At 35.9% G+C, this 20,842-nt stretch overlaps 1 protein-coding gene across 5 annotated transcripts in view; it reads right to left on the bottom strand.

Moving 5' to 3' along the window:
• Positions 1-20,572, bottom strand: part of DPP8 (dipeptidyl peptidase 8) — a 65,400-nt gene extending 44,828 nt beyond the window's left edge. For 3 of the 5 annotated variants that reach the window (XR_011968073.1, XM_072614283.1, XM_072614316.1), the window contains exons 1-5: positions 20,440-20,572; positions 16,221-16,490; positions 13,507-13,619; positions 9,927-10,100; positions 3,268-3,436 (exon numbers count right to left, since the gene is read on the bottom strand). Coding sequence is in view for 4 of the 5 variants with exons in the window: in XM_072614283.1 (XP_072470384.1) it covers positions 3,268-3,436; positions 9,927-10,100; positions 13,507-13,619; positions 16,221-16,479 (715 nt within the window). In the remaining variant the exon portion in view is untranslated. Of the gene's footprint in view, positions 1-3,267; positions 3,437-9,926; positions 10,101-13,506; positions 13,620-15,948; positions 16,172-16,220; positions 16,491-19,946; positions 20,164-20,439 lie in introns of those variants that run through there. The other 2 variants (XM_072614292.1, XM_072614301.1) reach the window with 2 other exon arrangements.
• Positions 20,573-20,842: the final 270 nt, after the last annotated feature.

Genomic DNA, 20,842 nt, shown 5'->3' on the forward strand with positions numbered 1-20,842 from the left:
TGCTGCTCTTTTTCCTCGATTAACTTCACTCTTCTTACCTTATCTAAATCTTAACTATTTTTAAAAATCCCACCTCCTTCATCCAGCCCTTTCCTACTATTCCAGCTTTTATTGATCTCTACCTTTTTAAAACTCCTAAAGCAATTATGAGCCTGATCTATATAATGCAGCACTTGATTATGGCATAAACACTTGTACATGTACAGCACTTTACACTTCTCAAAGTTACTTCACCTCTGGTAATGATAACTTTATCCACATAACAATAACACTGTGAGACAGGCATGACATATTTTAATTCTAATTTGAAAATGATCAAATTGAGATCAGATGAGGTTAAGAGACAAATCATTGTTAAATAAATCATTGAACCTATGTGGATTACAACCCAGTTCTTCTGATTTCTAGTTCAGGAAATTTTCTATAACACCAACTTGTTTCTCCACAGAGAACTATATAGCTATATAACCTATAACTATTCTGGAAACTGTCTTATGTGTCTTAGTCTTTTTTCCCCAGTAAGATGACTGACTATAAAAGACAGGAATGGTGACTTCTACTTCTCCGGGATCTCCTTGCACATAGCAAGGGCCCCGTAACATATGCTGGTCAGAAAACAAGTTCTGATGAACTAAGTTAGGTGATAAAATACATTCCCAAAGTAAAATATTATGACAAATGGTGATAATACAATTACTAGTAATATAGTAGTAGTATCTATTAATAATCAACAATACTTCAAAAATATATTACTATATCTAAATCACAGCTAAAGATCTACGTCCATAGAGATGAATGAACAACTTAAAAACTGAAGAAACATAATAATACCTTATACTTGTATAGGATTTTAAGATTTTTCTTTTTAAAAAGTTTTCAATTATTTTATCGCCTCTGATCATCACAATATTCCTATGAAGTAGGTGAGGAAGATATTGTTCTCATTTGAGAGATGAGGAAACAATAAGAAGTTTAGCACCTTATTTAAGGTCATACAGAAAATGACAGAATTGGTATTAGAATCCATGTTTCTTGCTTGAGTTAGATGAATGGTGTTTCTATTCTTAAAGCTAACTGTTTAAATAAAAAGCTTTCTACTTTGATCACAGAAGTCTTGCCCCTTGAAGAGATAAGTGCTGAAGATGATTTCACAGTATAATATGTCAGACTTCTGACATATTTATTATAATGTTATTCATTAGAATCTCTTATACAAAGTAGAAACACAATATTACTACCCAATGAATAAACTGCTCACTGAGCAGCTGAAGACTTGGGTTCAAGTTATACACCCAACACATACTGCACTGACTCTGGGCAAATAAATTAACCCTGTGAGGGACACAGGCAACTCTCTAAGACTAGAGATTGTACACAAGTTGCCAATCTGCACTGGTGTAGGGAGTCTGCACACCAGGAGTTCCCTATATTAATGAAATCACAGGTCCAGAACCCCCCAATCAAAGCAAATACTCATTAAAAAATTAGTCTTAAGAACAAAAAGCCAAGAAAACAAAAAAAAAATTTATTTTCTTCATTATGTAGCTTAGCCTTGAGTAATCTATTCGGGGGGGGGAAGGGAGAAACAAATTATTCAAATGTAAATATTTTAAATTAAAAGAAAATGGAATTATATATTTATTGCAATTAGGGAGAGGAGAAAATTCTTATCTATTGAAGAAAGAGAACAAGTTATGAGATACATAGATTTGACTACATAGAAAAATTCACAACAAAACTAATATATCCAAAATAAAAACAAAATAAACAGAATGAAGAAAAATTATTTGTAGAAAATATATCTGATAAAAATTTGCCATCTAAAATCTTTAAGACATAGATAAAATTTTATATAAGTAGAGTCCATTCCTTAATGGATAAATGGTCAAAGATATTAATAGATAGTTCTTGATGGAAGAATATACAAACTCAATTCAAGGAAATTGTCAACAACCTCTTAAAATTGTTAAATTTGGTAAAATGCAAATTAAAACTCTGAGCTACCATCTAGTAACTATTAAATTGGTAAAAATGACTTAAAATGATAAACTTCAAGATTGACAAGGATGTGGAGAAACAAGAACACTGTTACACTGCTAATGTAGTTATGAATGGTGTAATCTTTTTCTAAAACAATATGAAAATATTCCAAAAGAACTACAAAAACAAGCAAATTCTTTAGTCCACTGATTTCACTACTACTAGAAATACCCCTTAAAGATAAAAAGGGGGAAAGTCCTTGATCCAAAAAAAGTAACTTTACTTACTGTAACAAAAATTGGAAATAGTTCATTTTTCCAATGATTGAGGAATGGCTGAATAAAGTATAGAATATAAATTTAACAGAATATTACTGGACCATAAAAATGACCAAGAAGAATAAAAAGAGATATAGAAAGACTATGAAATTATGTAGAGTGAAGAATAAACAATCAGAACAATATATAAGCTAATTACAACTGTGGACAAATAATAATAGCAGCAATAAAATAATAAAAAATAGAAACAAAAGAAATCAGAAGAGGATATGGAGGTAAGTTAGAATTTTTTTATATTATTTCCTTAAGGCAAATCTACAGTTTTAAAAAACAAAATATAAAAATTGGATTTTATGAAAAATATGAAATTTGGATTTTGACTATCATTTAAAATTTTTTTGTTTATTTGAATGTTTTTGTCGATGATCATTTAGAATTTTATAATTACAAAAAGAGAAACATTACTTTCATCTTTTTTCACTTGTATTAAAACTCCTCCAGAGAATGTCTGATGTAGTGAATATTCTGAAGATTCTTAATGTGCAATAATTTGTATGTTTAAGTACTTCCATAATATTCTCAGTTTTAAAAATAAAAGGTATATTTTCTTCCTATAAACATTTTAAAATATTCAAAACAAAAACAGTTCTTCCTCAAAATGGCATAGAAATTATCAGAATCTAGAAATGTAAGGTTTTTTCTTTAATTGATTTCTAAAGGGGAGACAAAAGAAATATAAAAAATGAATTTGCTACTTTAATAAAATTTGTCACTTTAGTGATTGTTTTAATGAAATTTGTATTGTATCAACTTTGGCAGTTCTTTGCCAGATTGAATGCCTCATCTTATCAGAGCTGTTACTGAATGTGAGAAAAGGTGATAATGAACATTATTACACAATGGTACCACCCAGCTTTCCTTCACATTTAAGGACATTCCCACTTCAAAAAAAAACAAACTGGATTTTAAAAATACTTCCCAACAATGTAGTCTACTAGATGCGCATTACCATTGTGCACATAGGTGAGCCTCCTTTCTTCCCTAGTTACAATGTTCGCTATCCAGATGTCATTGCTATGGATGAAAGCAATCCAGTTTGGATCAGCAGGGCACAGTTTTGGATCCATCCTTATGTTGGGGCAACTGGTCTCCACTAAATTGGGTCTTAAGGGTTGTTGCTAGAAAAGCAAACATAAGATATTCTTAAATCTTTGTGGGCAAGAGGCAGGCCAATATATAGACATTTCATTTGGTTTTACCCTGACTATAAGAAGGATATCTCTATGTAAAATGTTAAGTGGGATAACTCAGATAAATAATGTATTCTTCTATTTAAATTTCTGAGCTTACAAAGAAAAAAATGGTTTTTGAGCTAGAAAACTAGAGGTATTGACAGAACCTTTAGTTTTCATTTCACCAAACAGGAAAAACTTCTGAGACCAATACAATGCTATAAATCCTGTTATTGTAGAGTAAAATGATACATGAAGTAAACTGTAAAGCTACATATGAAGTACACTTGGCTAGTCATTAATTAGTTTTTATTCAACATTAAAAAGTAAATTCAATCAAAAAATGTTTGTTCACTAATACATAACAAAAACAGAACCACTGCAAATTCATTAAATAGATTAACTGTACGATTACATAAAGAGAATTAATGCTATCACTAAATAAAATGATTACACTGATATAATAACTTGATAAAAATAAGAATAGACTCCAAGAAGTTTGAAAGATAAGTGCTTCTAATATTGACTGAACCACTATCTTTTAAAATCATTTGAGATTTTTCTATTAGACATATGAAACAGAACTCATTCAGAACCCCCAAATCTGCTGCTCCACCCAACCTCTAAAAACTAACTTACAAAACACTTTCTTAAACATGTGCAGAATGCTATTCTAAGTATAAGAAGGTGAAGGAAAATAGAAGCTACATAAGTTTAGATAAGTCTCTGCCCTTATGAAGCTAATAGTCTAAAAGGGAAATAAAAATATAAATAAAATATGAAATAATACATGGTAAGTGTTTCAGAGAGGTTAAGAAAATAAAACAAGTGTTAGGTGAATCAAGGGTTATTACCAACAGGAAAATCAGGGAAGGCTTCCTGGAGAGTGGGGGCATTTGAAGTAGGTTTCAAGGAGTGGACAAAAATTCAACAGTTGAAGATGAGAAGAGCAGCTTAAGGAACAGTGTGAGTAAAGAACTGTAGGTGGAAGACAAAGAAATATCTTCAGGAAATCAAGACTTCAGTTTGGTTAGAGGATAGTGTAATAGTATGGAATAAGACTGAAAAACCAGAGTGGCACCAAATTGTGAAAGGCTGTAAATGCCAAGCAAAAGAACTTGAACTTTCCTCATGCATAATAAGGAGCCATTTAAAATTTCTGAGCAGAGGAGGGGCATGATCAGATGTACGCAAAAGTTGTTATTATTGTTGTTGTTTGTCCTTCATTCTTGAAAAGGACCATGACATCAGGGAGACGACGACACAACTTGCAGTTGACTTTGATTTGAGTCAGGGAGGGCTGTGCAAGGTCACCAGCCTCACTTTCTTCTCCTGAGCCATCTGGGTCCAGTGGCCAGATATTCATCAGGATGACTGGAGATGGCCCAGGATGCAGTGGGAGAACCTGGCCCTTTTAGGCTAAGGTCTTTCCACTTTGAGATAACAACCATTCCGTGAATAGGCTTCTTTAAGAAATGAGTCAAGGGATGGACCCTTTTAACAAAAACAAAAAAAAAAATCAAACTGAGAGGGGAAGACCCTCAGGGTTCTTGGCCAAAAGAGAAACAGTTACTATTTACCATTTACATTCACTCTCTGCTAGGAGGGCAGGGACCTATTGTCCAATCTATGAGCTCCAAAGTGATTTGGGCTTAAGGCTTGGTCTTTTGAGAAAAAAATCTAGCCAGTAAACCCAAAAGAAAAGGGGTAGCTTTTGGCCATGGAAGTGTACCTTCCCCTGGGCAGAGCAGCCCCAGGTAATGACAGTGAGGAGAGGAGGGGACTGAAGAGGGGAGGGGGAAGGGCGGGGTAAAGGGGAGGGCAAGGGAGGAGAGGAGGGGAGAGGGAGGGGAAGAATCTAAAAGGGCCAGGGTTTCCCACTGCATCCTGGGCCATCTCCAGTGGTCCTCATGAATATCTGGCCACTGGACCCAGATGGCTCTGGAGGAAGAAGTAAGGTTGGTGACCTTGCATAGCCCTTCCTTACTCAAATCAAAATCAACTGCAAGTCATGTCATCAACTCCCTGATGTCACAATCCTCTTTGAGAATGAAGGGCAAATACAACCTGTGAGTGAGTAGCAGCTCCTCTCCTCTCCTCTCACTCCATACCTGGGGATGCTCTGCCCAGGGGAAGGTACACTTCCATGGCTAAAAGCTGCCTTTTTTCCTTTGGGTTTAATGGCTAGATTTCTTTCTCAAAGACCAAGCCTTAAGCCCAATTCACTCTGAAATTTATAGATTGGATAATAAGTCCCTGTCCTCTTAGCAGAGTGTGAATGTAAATACTCCATACAAAAGTAAATAATATGTCTAGAAGCATTATGAAGGAATGTCTGAAGGACAGAAATGATGGAGTTAGAAAAACCTATTAGAAACTGACTGAATTCTGGAGTCACAGATAGAAAAACAGTGAAATCAGACAAAAGATTACATTTTAGAAAAAAGATAAAAATTCAGTTTTGTATATGCTGAGTTTGAAGTGCTAGAGGGATAGTCAAAGGAGTCCCATATGCAACTGCAAATTTAAGTCTGGAGTTCAGAGTTAAAAATATAAATATATGTGTTATCTGAATAGTCATGGTACTTAAAGTGATGGGAATAAACGACACTGGCAAGGTAGAATGTATATAGAGAGAAGTGAATGCATACAGACAGAACCTTGGGGAAAGAACATCCACATTAAGGGATGAGGAAGATGAGCCAGTGAAGAAATTCAGGGAGGTAAAAGGAGAACCAAGAGAATAGGGTATCTCTGAAGTCAAGGGAGGACAAAGCATGAAGATATAATCTCGAATGCTACAGAGTTGCCAAGGAGGAAGAAGAATGAATAAAGATACCTGTCCTTTACATGATAAATCCCACTACTAGTCTGAAATTGGTGGTAGATTTGACAAAATGCCCTTTAAAAGGGAAGTTCAAGTACAGTGGTGGTAATGGAAGTAGCCAGATTATAAAGAGAGAATAGGTGATAATATAGAGGTATCAAAAAGAGACAATTATTGTTTTAAAAAATTTGGCAATAATGGGAAAGAGAGAAATGGGAAAATTATAATATAATAATAGCTGGCATTAATATAGTGCTTTAAGGTTTGCAAAACACTTTACAAATATTATCTCATTTTATCCTTGCAACAATCCTGGAAATTTAGGTGTGGCTATTATCCCCATTTTATATTTGAGGAAACTAAGGAAGACAAAGGTTAAATAATTTGCCAAAGTCATACCACTAATAAGTGTCTGAAACCAGAGGTGAACTGGGGTCTTCCTGACTATAAATCCAGTACTTTAACAACTGTGCCATCTGGATAGCTTAAAAGAATCAAGAAAAGTTTTTTATCTTTTTGTTTTTTGGCTGGACAGATTTGAACACAGTTGTAGATATTTAGGAAGGAATCATTGGAAGGGCAATGGTTGTTGAAGCAAGGTCCTAGAAGAAATGGGAGGAGATGGGATTAAGAGGATAACCTATGTGATCAGCAGGAAGGACACATTAGATCTATGATACATGTGATCAGCAAGAAGACTAAGTTTTAGGTAAGGAAGAGTTGAAGGCCCTCCCTCTAGATGGCCTCAGTCTTCTCAATGAAGGAGCTAAGTCATCCACACTAACTGGGAGGAGGAAGGAGTTACAGCTAGGGGGTTAGAGAAAAATGAAAAGGCCAGAAACAATAAGATAGGGAACAGATGAGCAGACTGGATTACTGTGTATCAGTGAAGGCCTAGCTAAGGTTATATACCATAAATTTGTAGTAGAGAAAAAAGGAGGATTTAGTATGCATAATAAAGAGTGACATGTAAAGGGATAGGAGATTGTGGAAAGACAGTAGAATTTTAAGATGATAACTCATGTATGTTAAGCATTTTAAAGTTTGCAAGGTAATTTCCTCAGAACAGCCCTGTGGTGTATTTCCATGAAACTGTAAAGTCTGAGGTATGCCCATGTGAAGGTGGATGAAATGGGGTAAGAAAGGAGAGCTTTGAGATTGGGGAGGGGCAATAAGGAAGAGAGGACTGCGGATTTATTTGGTCAGGATGTTTACAGATGCTTTCAACATGAATGATGAAATCCTTAAGGATTATGGTGGGAATGGAGTGGAAATCAAGGCTTTAAATCAAGTAGAAAAGACAGAAATTTGGAGAAAGAGCTAGAGATCAGAAGACAGAAACAAGGAAATGGAGAGGTTGCTATAAGCTGATTGCATGGACTTAAAAAGAGGAAAGGGATGAGGGTACAAGAATTGTCTAGAAACGTCAGTGGGAAGCAAGAAGCCTGTGCTAATACCTCTTCCTCTTCTTGGTCCTTTAATTCCAGGGAATGAAAATAATAATGGCTTCCAATATCACCCATGTTGCTATGGACGTGGTCCCTTGGAAAATAAAAGTGCAAGAAATACTGGACAAAAAATTTCAAGACAGGAGTTCATTGAAAAGGAGAACTAGGAGTTCTAAGAGGTACAATGAAATGGATTGGAGGTGGGGTGGTCAGACTAAAGCAAACTTGGGGAAGAAGAAGGCTAATGAAAATAGAGTGAGAGTTGAGGAGGAAGGTAGTAAGAATACAAAGTTTGCGCCTCAGACAGTAAGAATAAACTAGTACTAGGGAAACAATATGATGAGAAGTAGGTTGGAGTGGTACAGTGGCAATATAGGACATGCTTAAAAGGATTCCCTCTCTCTGTCAATGGCACCACCATTCTTTTAGTCCTTCATGCATTACAGTTTTAGATTTATCTTTTTTAATTAAATATTTTTCCCAATTACATAGAAAAATAATTGACAGTTGTTTTTTTAAAATTTTGAGTTCCAGATTCTTTACAGTCCTTCTTCCTTGAGAAGGTAAGCAATTTGATACAGATTATATATGTGCAGTAATACAAAACATATTTCCATATTAGCTATGTTGTGAAAGAAAACACTGACCAAAAAAACCCCAAGAAAAATAATTTAAATAAAAAAATGATTCTTTGCTCTGCATTCAGACTCCGTCAGTTCTTATCTGGAGGTGGTTAGCATTTTTTATTAGGTTTGTCTTTTGATCCTCCCCTTTTTCTCTTTATTCCAAATCAGCAGCCAAGCCCTGTAATTCTACCTCTTCACTCTCCTTCATATTCATCCCTTTTTTCCCATGCCTGGATTACTGCAATGGAATACTAAATGGTCTCCACATCTCAAATCTCTTTTCCTTCTAATCCCTCCCACCTACTATTACCATACCCGTCTTTCTGGTACACGTTTGATTATGGTACCTCAACTCTCAAAAACCTCTACTGGTTCCCCAGGGATTAAATAATGTTTGGTAATCAACAAGCATTTGTTAAGTGCCTACTATGTGCCAGTCACTGTGCTGAGGATACAGAGACAAAGGCAATTAGTAGATAGGTCTGAAGTTTGGAAGAGAGGTCAGCATTGGAGATACAAATTTTCAAATGATATGTTTATAGGCAATAGGTGAAACTATGGAAGGGAAGGAAATTGCCAGGGGAGATTATGTAGAGAGAGAAGAAAGGGACCAAGGAAAGGTTAAGATTTTTTTCAAGGAAAACTGATTATTTAAATAATCAGATTTTTTAAAGTTTCCTTTTTTATTTAACATGACAAGACATATATTTTTCACAGTATAAATAAAATTTTAATTTTAAAGATCAATATTATACATCTAAAAGTTAGGTACTATCCAGAGAAAGAAACTATACATTTAAACTATTTAGCTATAAAAAATATTTAAAATTAAAATTTTACCCAGATCAACATAGCAACATGCACCAATGTTACCTCTTTCTTCATTTTCTCAGTTGTTAATATTCTTCCCTTTTCAAATTAACTTGTATTTACTTATCTAAGTATATGCTATATTCCTCCAGCAAAAGTTAGGGATTGTTTTACTTACTTTGTATCCCTAGCACCTAACATGGCATCCCGCCTTAATAAGTGAATGCTTAATAAACAAAAAGTGATTTCAAAGCTTTCTAACTACTTTTATATACACTCATATTCTAGTTTGTATTCTGTTTTCCTGTGTACATTTTTTATCTCTTCCAGCAGGTTGTATCTCTTTTACGTCTTATTTGTTTTTATATTTCCCTGAGTACCTGGAATAAGCAAATTGTACATGGTAGATAACAAATGTTTTTTTCAACAGAATAACTATATTTTTTCTCAGGAAACATTTCACCAAGTTGAAAAACAAAATACCAATATTTTTCCTGTTGTTTATTTTCACTGACTTAAAGACAATGAAGTACTTAAGTACTTCATTAAAGTACTCAAGAACCTGATTTTCTTATTGGCAAAGTAGAAGAGGGTTTTTAAAAAATTAAATGTCATTGCATTTCAGAAAAATAATAAAAAAGGAATTGATAAGGAAATTACTAAATCCTTCAAAGCTAAAAATAAGAACAAAATCCAAAGCTTTAATAATCAACATTTAAACTTACAGTAAATCCATGCGGGCCTCCATCTTTTACATGGTAAATTCCGCTACCAGCTTGGAACAAAAATGTTCCACTTTCCTGGTGATAATCGTAAGAAGCAATTCCAATTGTTCCAATGCGTTTTCTTTCTCTTAATAACTCTTCCTCTCGAGAATACATTCCATAGTCCAGGGTTGCCTAATGAAAAAAAAAAAAGAGTAGTACCTACTTTCAAATTTTCTTCTTGATACTTATATCAATGTGGATTTCAAAAATAAAGTAGCACCTCCAAATTTTCTACTTGTGAGGAACAAATCTGAGTGCCCCTACACACATAGATTCCTATTACTCTCTTAAATGGACATGTAGGAAAGGATATTTCCTCATTTGGCAGTTACGTGTATGTAAGAAAAGCAAAGATAAAGTCCAAATTCCTTAGCCTGGCATTCAGTCTTTTCCACCATTTAGCCCCAATCTCCTAATCCAAACCTTGTCACCTTGTCTTCCCTTAAAAGAAATCATCTACTCCACCCAGATTAATCTTACTATCCTTGCATAAAACCTGTTCCTTTCTGCCTTCACCCCATCCCCATCAGAAAGGCTCTCCTTCCTCTCTAACCAAGTCCTACCCATTGCTTAAGGTTCAGTTCAAGTCTGTTCTTTTCCATGAAAATCTTATGATCCCTCTAGCTCAAAGTGTTACCTTTCTTACATGAACTCCTATAGCATTTGTTGCCTATATAATTGAGCACTAACCATACTACTGTGCAGTTTTATATATATATATATATATATATATATACATACACATATATTTTATCTTCTCTGTTCCAATGTAAGCTCCTTGCAGTAAAGATTAAATTTTATTTCTGTATCTCCCCCAGAGTTTAATGTAATATCTTGTATAAACTAGTCATTCAATTAATACCCAGAAATATTTTAACATGTATGCTCCTCACAAGTACATGTACAAAATAGGGTAAAAAAATTCATTAAGGCATTAATGCTAATTTTAAAAGATGCACATTTCCCCAGTAAATTGTTTATTGAATATCTACCATATGCTGAATAGATGGGCTTAATATTTAAAAAAACAACTCCAACCTGATATTGTCTTAAGGAAGAAGAGGCTAACAAAGTTCATTTTTTTTAAAGAGGTCCCTTAAATCTTATCTTTTGCTGTTACACCAACTTCTTTGCAATCAGCAGAGTGACTAGTAAGCATATGATCATTTCTTTGAATTGCAAACCTCTTGAATTTTCTTGATATTGAACTGTTAACTCCTTGAATTCAGGAAATGTATCTTTTATCCTCTTTACATTTCTAGTGCTTGGCAAGTGGTAACACATAGTAGGCGCTTTATAAATCTTTGCTAAACAGTTAATATTTACATACCTAAATTTGTAAACAATAGTCTTTTTAAATTTTAGCTAATAATAATTACCTATACAACAAAACTATACTTAGAATTCTGACTTAATTTGTTAATTACTATATGAGAGAATAATCCAAATTCTATTTCTTTTTTAAAAACACGTACTCTTTTATGCAAAGAAGAAGTCGTACTGCCAAGAAAAATGGTTAAACGTGACTTAAAAATAAACTAAGTCTATTATCTTCAAAGAAATAAATTCAGCAGCTGTTTATTCAGCACCAACTATGTGTAAGAGAGGCACTGTGCTGGGCCCTGGGGATGCAAAGATGAAAAATAAGTGTTTTGTCCTTAAGAAACTTACATCCTACTTGGAAAAAAAAACCACATGTATCAAATCCATTATACATATGCACAAAGTATGGTGGGAGCAAAGGAGAGGTCTACACTGTGTTGTAGCAAACTGTAAGGAGGCAAAGAATACTTTCAGAAATAGGAAATTCAAACATGATTAATAATCATTTACTGACATTCACTGTCAGCTACAGTGAAAGCAAAAAATTAGGCTTAATAATAAAAGTTAAGAATACAAGACGAGAGCCTAATTAATCAACTTTAAATGAGTTTTTAAAAACATCACTATATTTTAGCTAATTCTCAATATCAGGTGCCTGACATATAATGATAGGTAGGTTCTTTCCTTGTTTGTGTTACTTTTGCTTTCCTTTCTATTCATGTAATAACTTACTTTAGGAGGATAGAAGAAATGAGAACTTTAAAGAGATGGTTGCATTCTTAAAGACAAACACAAAATATTATCCTTTGGACATTCTCAATTATGTATGTGTGTACATATAAAAATAACTGGGGGAAAGGGTGTGTGGTTTTATTATTATGGCATACTCTCAATGAGGAAATTCTTTCCACTAATACAGATCAGCAACTTCTCCTGCAATTATATTATTGGGAAAGTTGCTGGGAGCACTGAAATATTAAGTGAGTTGCCCAGAGCCTCTCAGCTAGTATGTGTCAAAGTTAGGACTTTAACCCACCTCTCTGAAGCAGCTACTAGTTTGTTATCTATCACAACAAACTCTCCTTTTCCATGCTCTCTCCAAGGTAAGCAATGCTTTCAATTTTGCATAAATTTAAAGGCATACAATACTAGTTAGAAGCAAAAGTGGACTAACATTAATAAGAATACCAGCTGTTGGGGAAGAAATACAGTGTAATTAAGGTGTAAAAAAAAATAGCATCTATACAAAAGACCTTTAAAAACTTTGAGGTAGTCTACATAGATTATTGAGCACCATGTGAAAATTTTTAGGAAAATAAAATGAGACACTAAGAAGAAAAGCACCTTCATAAGTAGAATAGGGCAGGTAGGTGGTGCAGTGGATAGAACATCAGGACCTGAGTTCAAATCTCATCTCAGACACTTGACACTCACTAGCTGTGTGACCTTGGGCAAGTCACTTAACCCAACTGCCTCATCCTGGGTCATCTCCAGTAATCCTGATGAATATCTGGTCACTGGATTCAGAAGGCTCTGGAGGAGAAGTGAGGCTGGTGACCTGCACAGCCCTCCCTCACTCAAAGCAAAGTCAAGTGCAAGTCATGTCATCTTTTCTCTGATGGCATGGTCTTCTTCAGCAACGAAGGATGAACACACACTTCATAGTATAAAATGCTTATTAGTTTACCATTTTATATAATTTTTTTATGCAATTATGTTTGACAGGAATTAAAAGACCAATCACAAGAAGCTATGAAAACTTTAAAACCTTTATAATCTGTTACAAACAAAGGAATGTTGATAACTTCAATATTCAAACCTTTTTTTGTGTGATGGATACCTCTGATAGTCTGACAAAGCCTATGGAACCCTTCACCATTTAAAGCTTTCAAATGATGAATAAATTTTTAAGTAAATTTTTAATTTATTATTATTTATTATTTTAAAATTTTAATATATAATATTAAAATATTTATTAAAAATAAATTTTAAAATAAATAATGAATAAATTTTTAAATAAAATATGTAAGATTACAAAGAAAACCAACATACAGTTATTAAATGTACAGTTTAATGGTAATATACAGTTATTATTAAAATCCAACAAAACCAAGTTCATGAAACCTAGGTTAAGAACCCTTGACCTAAAACAATTTATGCACTGTAGGTGAAGAGATATAAACATCACATATCAAAGACACTTCAAAATTCCTACCTGAAAAAGATCTAAGAGTGGCTTCCAAGAGAGCATTAAAACTGCTGTTTTGTTGATGGTTTTGGGAATTTCTGAGTAAAACAGTGTATTTTCTCTGTTCTCACCAGACATGGCTATAAGAAAAAAAAAAGCAATTTCTCATTAAACAGTCTTCTTCCTGCAAATGGAGAAACTACAAAAAAGAGAACAATAAAATTTATTTACATAAGAAAACAGTCATTTAAAATGGCAACTCTATAAGATGTATACAATCTCCTGCTAGTACTTTTTATGGGAGTGCCTAACAAGTGCCAACAAAAGAAGATGGTACATAGAAGTGTTTAATAAATGCTCATTTCCCTTCTTCCAATTTAGTGCAAGTGAATTGGTACTTCAAAGTTGTTTTAACCTGAAGCTCTTTGGTTATTAGTAAGGTTGAGCATTTTTTCAAGTGATAATTAACAATCTGAGTTCCCTCTTTTCTAAATTGTCTTTACCATATAATCATTTTTATTTGGGGAACTGAATGTCTTTGGATATTTTTAGCAGTTCGCTAGAATACTTGGATGTCAAGTTTTAATCAGTTAAATTCATCATAAATCTTTTCATGAATCTATTATTTTTCTATTATATTGTTTCTTGTAAAACAACTTTAAAAAATTTCAGCACTCTGATCAATACACAGACCACACATGACTTCAAGAGACATAAATGAAGCAGAATCATATTTCCCACCTCTTGGCAGTGAGGTGATGGACTGTAGGTGCAGAATGAGACACATTTCCAGACATGACCAATGTGTGAATCTGGTTTGCTTGGTTATACTAATTTATTATAAGAGAGGGCATTTATTGTGGGAGATAAGGGAAGAGGGTAGTTATTGAAGGAAACTAGGGAGAAGTGAGAAATGCAAAAAAGAGAGGAGAAAATACAGAAAATGGTGTTAATGAAACCCTTAAAATATATATTAAGAAGTAGAAAGAAGTTCTGGAGGTATTAGAGAAAAATATGGCAACATACTTTAAATTTCTTAAATTTAATATACACTTTAAAAACAAGCTATATATAATTTCAGCATTATGGTTTCATATACAAACTTTTAAAAAATTCTCTTTGTATATGGAAATTTGTTTGATATTTGTTGAATTCACAATAAGCAAAATTGGGGAAAAAAAGGGTTTTGTTTAAATCCTTTTCCTATCTAATGGTTTTACCAATATACGTATCAAATGGTGGTTACCTCAGTTTGTATTTCCCTGGGCTTATCAAATACTAATCTTTCGTATATATATTTGATTCAATGTCTGAGATCTCTACTGTGTTCCAAGTGATAGTTCTCTCTCTTTCTCTGCACAGCATCAGATATTTTTATGAGAATCACTTTGTAATATGCTTTAACACCTGAAAGTTCAAAACTCCTTGATATTCTTGCCTATTTTGGAAAACTCAATCCTTCATTATTTTCCCAAATGAGGACACTTTTTTGAATCACTTTGGTTTTTTTGCATCCCATGGATTATTTGTTTGAAAACAAGTACATATTACATATACATATATGTATATATTACATACATACATATACATATATATGTATATGTGTGTATATATCTTAGCTAGTCTTTCATAATTGAATTATAAACTCAAAAACACCTTTTAATCCAATCCATTAGAGTTTCAGAAAATGTGTTTGCCTGAACTCTTCTTCTTTCTCAGTGAGCAAAGACTGTAAAGAGAAGTCAATTCTGGCCATGGAGCTAGGCACTAATTTCAAGAATAATGAATTAGGTTGCAGTATAGTATAGTGGAATGAGTACTGGAATAGGTCAAAGAACCTGGCTCTGTCCCATGCTACTTGTGTGGCCAGAGATGACTAAATTTTTTCTACTGTGATTTTACTGAGTAATTTCTTCTCTTTTGTCAATACACACTGGTAACTATTATGCAACCTACAGTCTACAGAAAGTTGTCTGGGGAATTAAGAGGGTAAGTAACTGGTCTAGAGTTAAATGGCCACGGATGTTAGAGACAGGACCTGACCCTAGGTCTTCTTGAATCCTGGGCTGGCTTGCAAATAAGAGGTACATAAGCAAAATTATGCATACAAAGGCAAAACTTGAGTGTGTTTCAAATGTTTCTTTTGTTGTTGTTGTTCAAATGAAGGAGACTTCTGTAAATATACATATGATATTAAATTTCTTAGTAAGATATATCAAGATAAAAATGCCACTAAATTTTCTTTAATGAAAGGGTTGCTTTTAATGATCTATGCTTTCCTGTATAACTATTTCCTTAGGGAAACAGCTGTAAATTGAATGTTTACACTGGGTGGATCTTTAATGTCTTCTTCCTGTGGACTTAGGGAGAAGAAACTAAGTAGAAAGTGAGGCTAGGAGAAGGAAAGTTGGTAATTAACAAGGAAGGAGAACAATCTAACAACTCACCTTCAGGAAAATGCATACTCACCTGGCATTGGAGAGAAGTAGTTTCTGGTCATTTCGTTTACTTTAAAACTACATGAAAGTTTTCATGTGAAATAATTATCCTTGTCTATTTGTAATTTAAAGTTTCAAATCCAAAGAAAATGTGGACTATGAGAAAAAGGGGCAGGGGAGAGAACCCACTAAAGTTACAATTCTTCATCTAAAAGTTTTCTTTCCTTTTCAAGAGAACCATGAAGTACAAATATGGTTTAAAATTCTCTATGTATGAATTAGAAAACCTGTAACTGAACTCACCAAGGTAATAGACCCTGTCCGAATGAGGCCCATCTGGATCATTCTTCTTTACAAACATAAAGTCATGTGGTGCCTTAGCCATCATGTAGCCATGGTATTTCCTGGTATCTGCAAGCAGTTTCTTAAGCTGACTCCAGGAATATCTCTCAACATAAAATGGCTCCAATTTAGGCTGTTCTTGTGATTCAACACTCTCCTCACACTCTGCAGTTTCAAAGATTTCAACACCCAGCTGTTCAGTTTCCATTGCTGCTGCCATGTTGCATTTTCCTGGAAAAGTAAGCCACAAGTAGCAGTTTATGAGGTTTTCCTTATGTTGTATTGGTCAAAATGAGAATCTAACAGGAATAAAAGAGAATCAGTAAAAAAAAAAAATGATGCAACTTTCACTATAATCAAAATGAATAAGGTCAATAGCTTCCCCTCCTCTTTGTTGACTTTAAAAGATGGATTTATTATTTATTTTAAAAACTGAAATAAAGTCTGTTCTATACATTCATTAGAGATTCCCTTGGGAACTTTCTATAAGGGTTTCCCTGATGTGCTTTGCCAAAATTCTGACTCTTCTCCCACACTGCAAGAAAGTAGGCCATATGCCCATTGGCAGCTAGTTTTCATCCTAGAGCTGACTTCAAATCAGTGGTGAAGCTGAATGTGCAAAGGTTGTTAAGTGCTTTGGCATCAAAAGGGAGGGATACATTTGGCAAACGGAGATTGCTAAAACTGAGCCAAATCACTACCACCAACTGAAACAGAAGAAAAAGCTGTTACTTATATGGAGCTTTTTAACCCAAGTTCTCAAGTGCTTTGCTAACATCCATTTAATACTGGTAATTTGCCACAAAACATACACTTTAGATAACATTATTTCAATTTTTTTTCATATTTTCAGAAGAAACCCTGGTGACAAAAAGTTTAACTGGCTAGTTCACAATTTACTGGTGGAATTCTGTTCTCCATCTGGCATTTAGGCTGGAGTAAAAGAAAAGGAATAAAGCAACTGGAGTTTTTAAATGTGTTTTATGGGAACTTCTCTCAGGTCAACATAAATTGCATAAGTTATATTCATCACCAAATTAGAAGGAAACACACTTCCTTCAAACAATATCACCCTGATGCAAAACAAGGTACTTAATATTTTGTGACAAAAAATTCATTATAAAAATCTGAAGGGCACTTTTTTCTATTTGAAAGTGAACTTTACACTATAGCACACTAACTTATCTATAATAAACTGCAAAATTCTGTACTTTTCACAAATCCAGAACTAAAGTTACCTACTCCAATACTTATTCCTAAATTAAATTTGCAAAGTAATACCAATAGAAAAAAGGATTAACATTATAAACAACTTGTACTCACTGATAATATATAGTTGCCATAAATGTATATAGCTTTTAACAAAAAAGAAATTTTACGTATATACATATACACACACACACATATATGTCAACTCAACATATAAAGCTATTTTATTACTGTCAGTTACAGGTATTTGGGTTTGGGGGTCTTTGATCCATAAATGTAAACTAAGAGATACCACATAGTTACAATCTAACACTAGACTGCAATCAACAAATGAATTTAAGTTTAAAATGATCAGTTTTGCAAATTGTCATAAGCTTATGGTGAAAAACAATTGTCACAAAAAATGGTTTATGAAGTATGTCTACCCATGCCTGCCCTTATTAGCACACGTATTGGGTCTAAAAATTTCTTGCTACTAGGACAATGTGTCTTTCCACATGCTACAAAGAAATAGCATAATGATACTTCAGCAAATGCCCAGAGAAACAGATTAGAACTACATGTACTCTCCAGATTAGTACTTCAACTAAGTACTCACTTCTAGATCACTAATTAAAATCCAAACCCACTCAGCAGAGAATTCAAGTCATCTAATTCAATTAATATTTATCGAGTACATAGGAGCACAGCAGTGTATTACAGTAGTGGCTTACCCACCTCATAGGGGTGGCCTACTTTCTATGAATTGTGTCAGTAACTTCAGTTCAGTTCTAAATAGAACAAGATACAAGCAAGAATTCACCCCTCAAAATCTTTCTTCTCAGCTTTAGCTAAAACCAAAGATCAAAGCTAACAACATTCATTCTCAAAGCAATGATATGAAATATAGGAATAAGGTACAATGTCATGACAAAGTAAATGTAAGTGCACTGTCCCAGCTCTATAATAATAGGAATGATTACCAGACAGGTGATTCCAAGGGTAGGGAAATCCTAGTTGAGTAAACTCCTTCTACTATTACAGATCAGCCTCTTCCCTGCAACTTAAAGAATTGCCTAGAACACTGGCAGTGTTTATCCAGGACCATAAAGCCAGATTTATCAGAGGTGAAACTGGAACCCAAGTTTTCCTGTTTTCTCAGTCAGTTCTCTATCCATGTTGCCTACTCTTGCAGAGTAATAACTCATATTTACATAGTGCCTTAAGATTTAAGAAGACATTTCCTCATACCTCTGTGAGGCAAGTATTATATTTCACAGAGGAGAAAAATGAGGCTCTGAGCTTAATTCACCTGTCCACAGCCACATAGCTAGTAAATTTTCTCTGGTGGGAGAGCATTGTCCATACATCCCATGACTGTCCTACTATTTATGGTGTTATCAGCTTTTCTCCAATTACTATCTGGTGCTCTTATTAATATTTTTTCTGCCCAAATGAAATTGTCAAGATCTGTTATCTTATTTTTAAATTACTTTAATATCCATTACTTCCGAGACTGCCTTAGGTCAGCAACATTTTTTAAAATGTAAAAGCCAATACCACAGTTCATAAAGCTACTCATATTACCACTACCCACCTACTCTATCACTAAAGGACCTTTCCAGGTATCTAATTTTATCTCTTCCTATCTTCACATTCAAAAAGATTTCTTTCAAGAGATGTTTACTGCACAGACAGATCCCTCCTGATCTTACTGTTTTCTTCTCACCAGGACGTGTCCTTTCCCAGATCAGTTTAAATCATGAAGGTTCCTTATGCAAATCACCCCTCTTTTCTCCTGGTATTATATTCCTAGAATTTTTATCCACCAGGACGCAGCAAGAGTCCACAGTTGTTTTATTAAATAAAACGTCTATTTCACAATCTAGTTTAAATGGTATTCTATCTATAGGTAGGTAATGTAAGTGCCTTACATTTGTATATTACAATTTCAAAGTACTTTTATGCATGTTTATGAAAACTTTTAGAAAAATGTACAAATATAAGACAGCATCATTATTCTGTGATTTATTACTGATCTAATGAAAAAGACTACCGTAAGACAATGTTATTTCTCTGTGCCTCCATTTCCCTGTCTTTTGGGTAATGAAATCTGCTCCATTAATTAGAAACGGATTAAGCTCATCAGGCTAATCAATAAGAAAGCCCTAATTTGGGGGCTACCACTGAAGAAAGAAGCACCAGAAAACGAGCAGCATTGTTAGACTCGGAAAATGTGATCCGTTAGAGGGTTAAGATCAACAGAGGGGAGGGAATGTGCTCCCAGTTTAAGGAATCCTCTGCTTTCTTTCCTGATGATTAAACTCGAAACACTTTAAGTTATTTGTTGTTAGGACTGTTGTGGAAACTTGGGGGTGGTGACGGAACCAATACTCTGCACCCAAGATACCTGCAGGCTGGCTAGGAAGCTACCGCGGGGGCAGGAAGGAGTGGAGGGCTAAGAAGGACCCCTGGGGCTGGCCCAGGTCTAGAACATACCAACAGGTCAGATCAGTCTAGAGAATAAAACAGGCTTTGTTGTCTCAGCTCCGCAGTTCGGGGCTCTGGGCCACCCAACGGACATCTTTAAAGGGGCCTCCCTGGGGGAGGCACGCCAGGGCACGGAGGCCAGAGCTCCGGCCTAGGAAGCCAGGGAAGGGGGGAGACGGAGGGCTGTCCCCCGCGGAGCGGTCGGGACTGACGGACGGAGCGCTCTCATTGGGTGGGAGGTGGGGCGGGAAGGGGCGAGCAGGGGAAGAGGAGTGACCCAAGAGGGGTGGGGGGAGGGGACGGGACGTTAAGAGGGGAGTGACTGTTAGCGCTCCGGAGGGGCGGAGGGCGGGAGAGGCTGGTGCGGGGGCGGAGGGCGGGGGATGGGGCAGGGCCCGGGGGCGGCGGGGAGGGCCCGGGGGGAGGTGCTGAGGGCCCGGGCCCCCGCCGCGGCGCCCCGTCCAGAGCCCGCGGGAGGTGGAGGGGGGGGCGGATACTGCACCTTCCCCTCAGCCCCGCCCGGCCGGCCGATCCCGACGCGCCCTACAGACGGGGCCGCCGCCGCTTCATGCCGCGCCCCGCCCTCCCTAGGCTTCCGTCCCGGCTGCGGCCACTGTCCCGGGGCCGAGCGGCTCCTCAGCTGCCGGCGGGCGGGCGGGCGACGCTGGCGAACGCGGCTCCCGGCGCTGGCGGCTCCCGCACTTCCGGTTCCTCGCGGACCCGCCCGCCGCCGGCCTCGCCGCAGACACGGCCGCCGCTGCCGGGCCAAGAAGGGTAGCCGGCGCCCTGCCCCGACGAGGCCCGGAGAGACAGCGCCCCCGGGCGGCGGGAGGAGGGAACCCGTAACTGCAGCATCCTAGGGCCCCTGAGCAGCATGGGGCAGAATTCATGGTGACATTAATTCC

Source organism: Notamacropus eugenii, chromosome 1, assembly GCF_028372415.1.
Source record: "Notamacropus eugenii isolate mMacEug1 chromosome 1, mMacEug1.pri_v2, whole genome shotgun sequence".
Classification (NCBI taxonomy): domain Eukaryota; kingdom Metazoa; phylum Chordata; class Mammalia; order Diprotodontia; family Macropodidae; genus Notamacropus; species Notamacropus eugenii.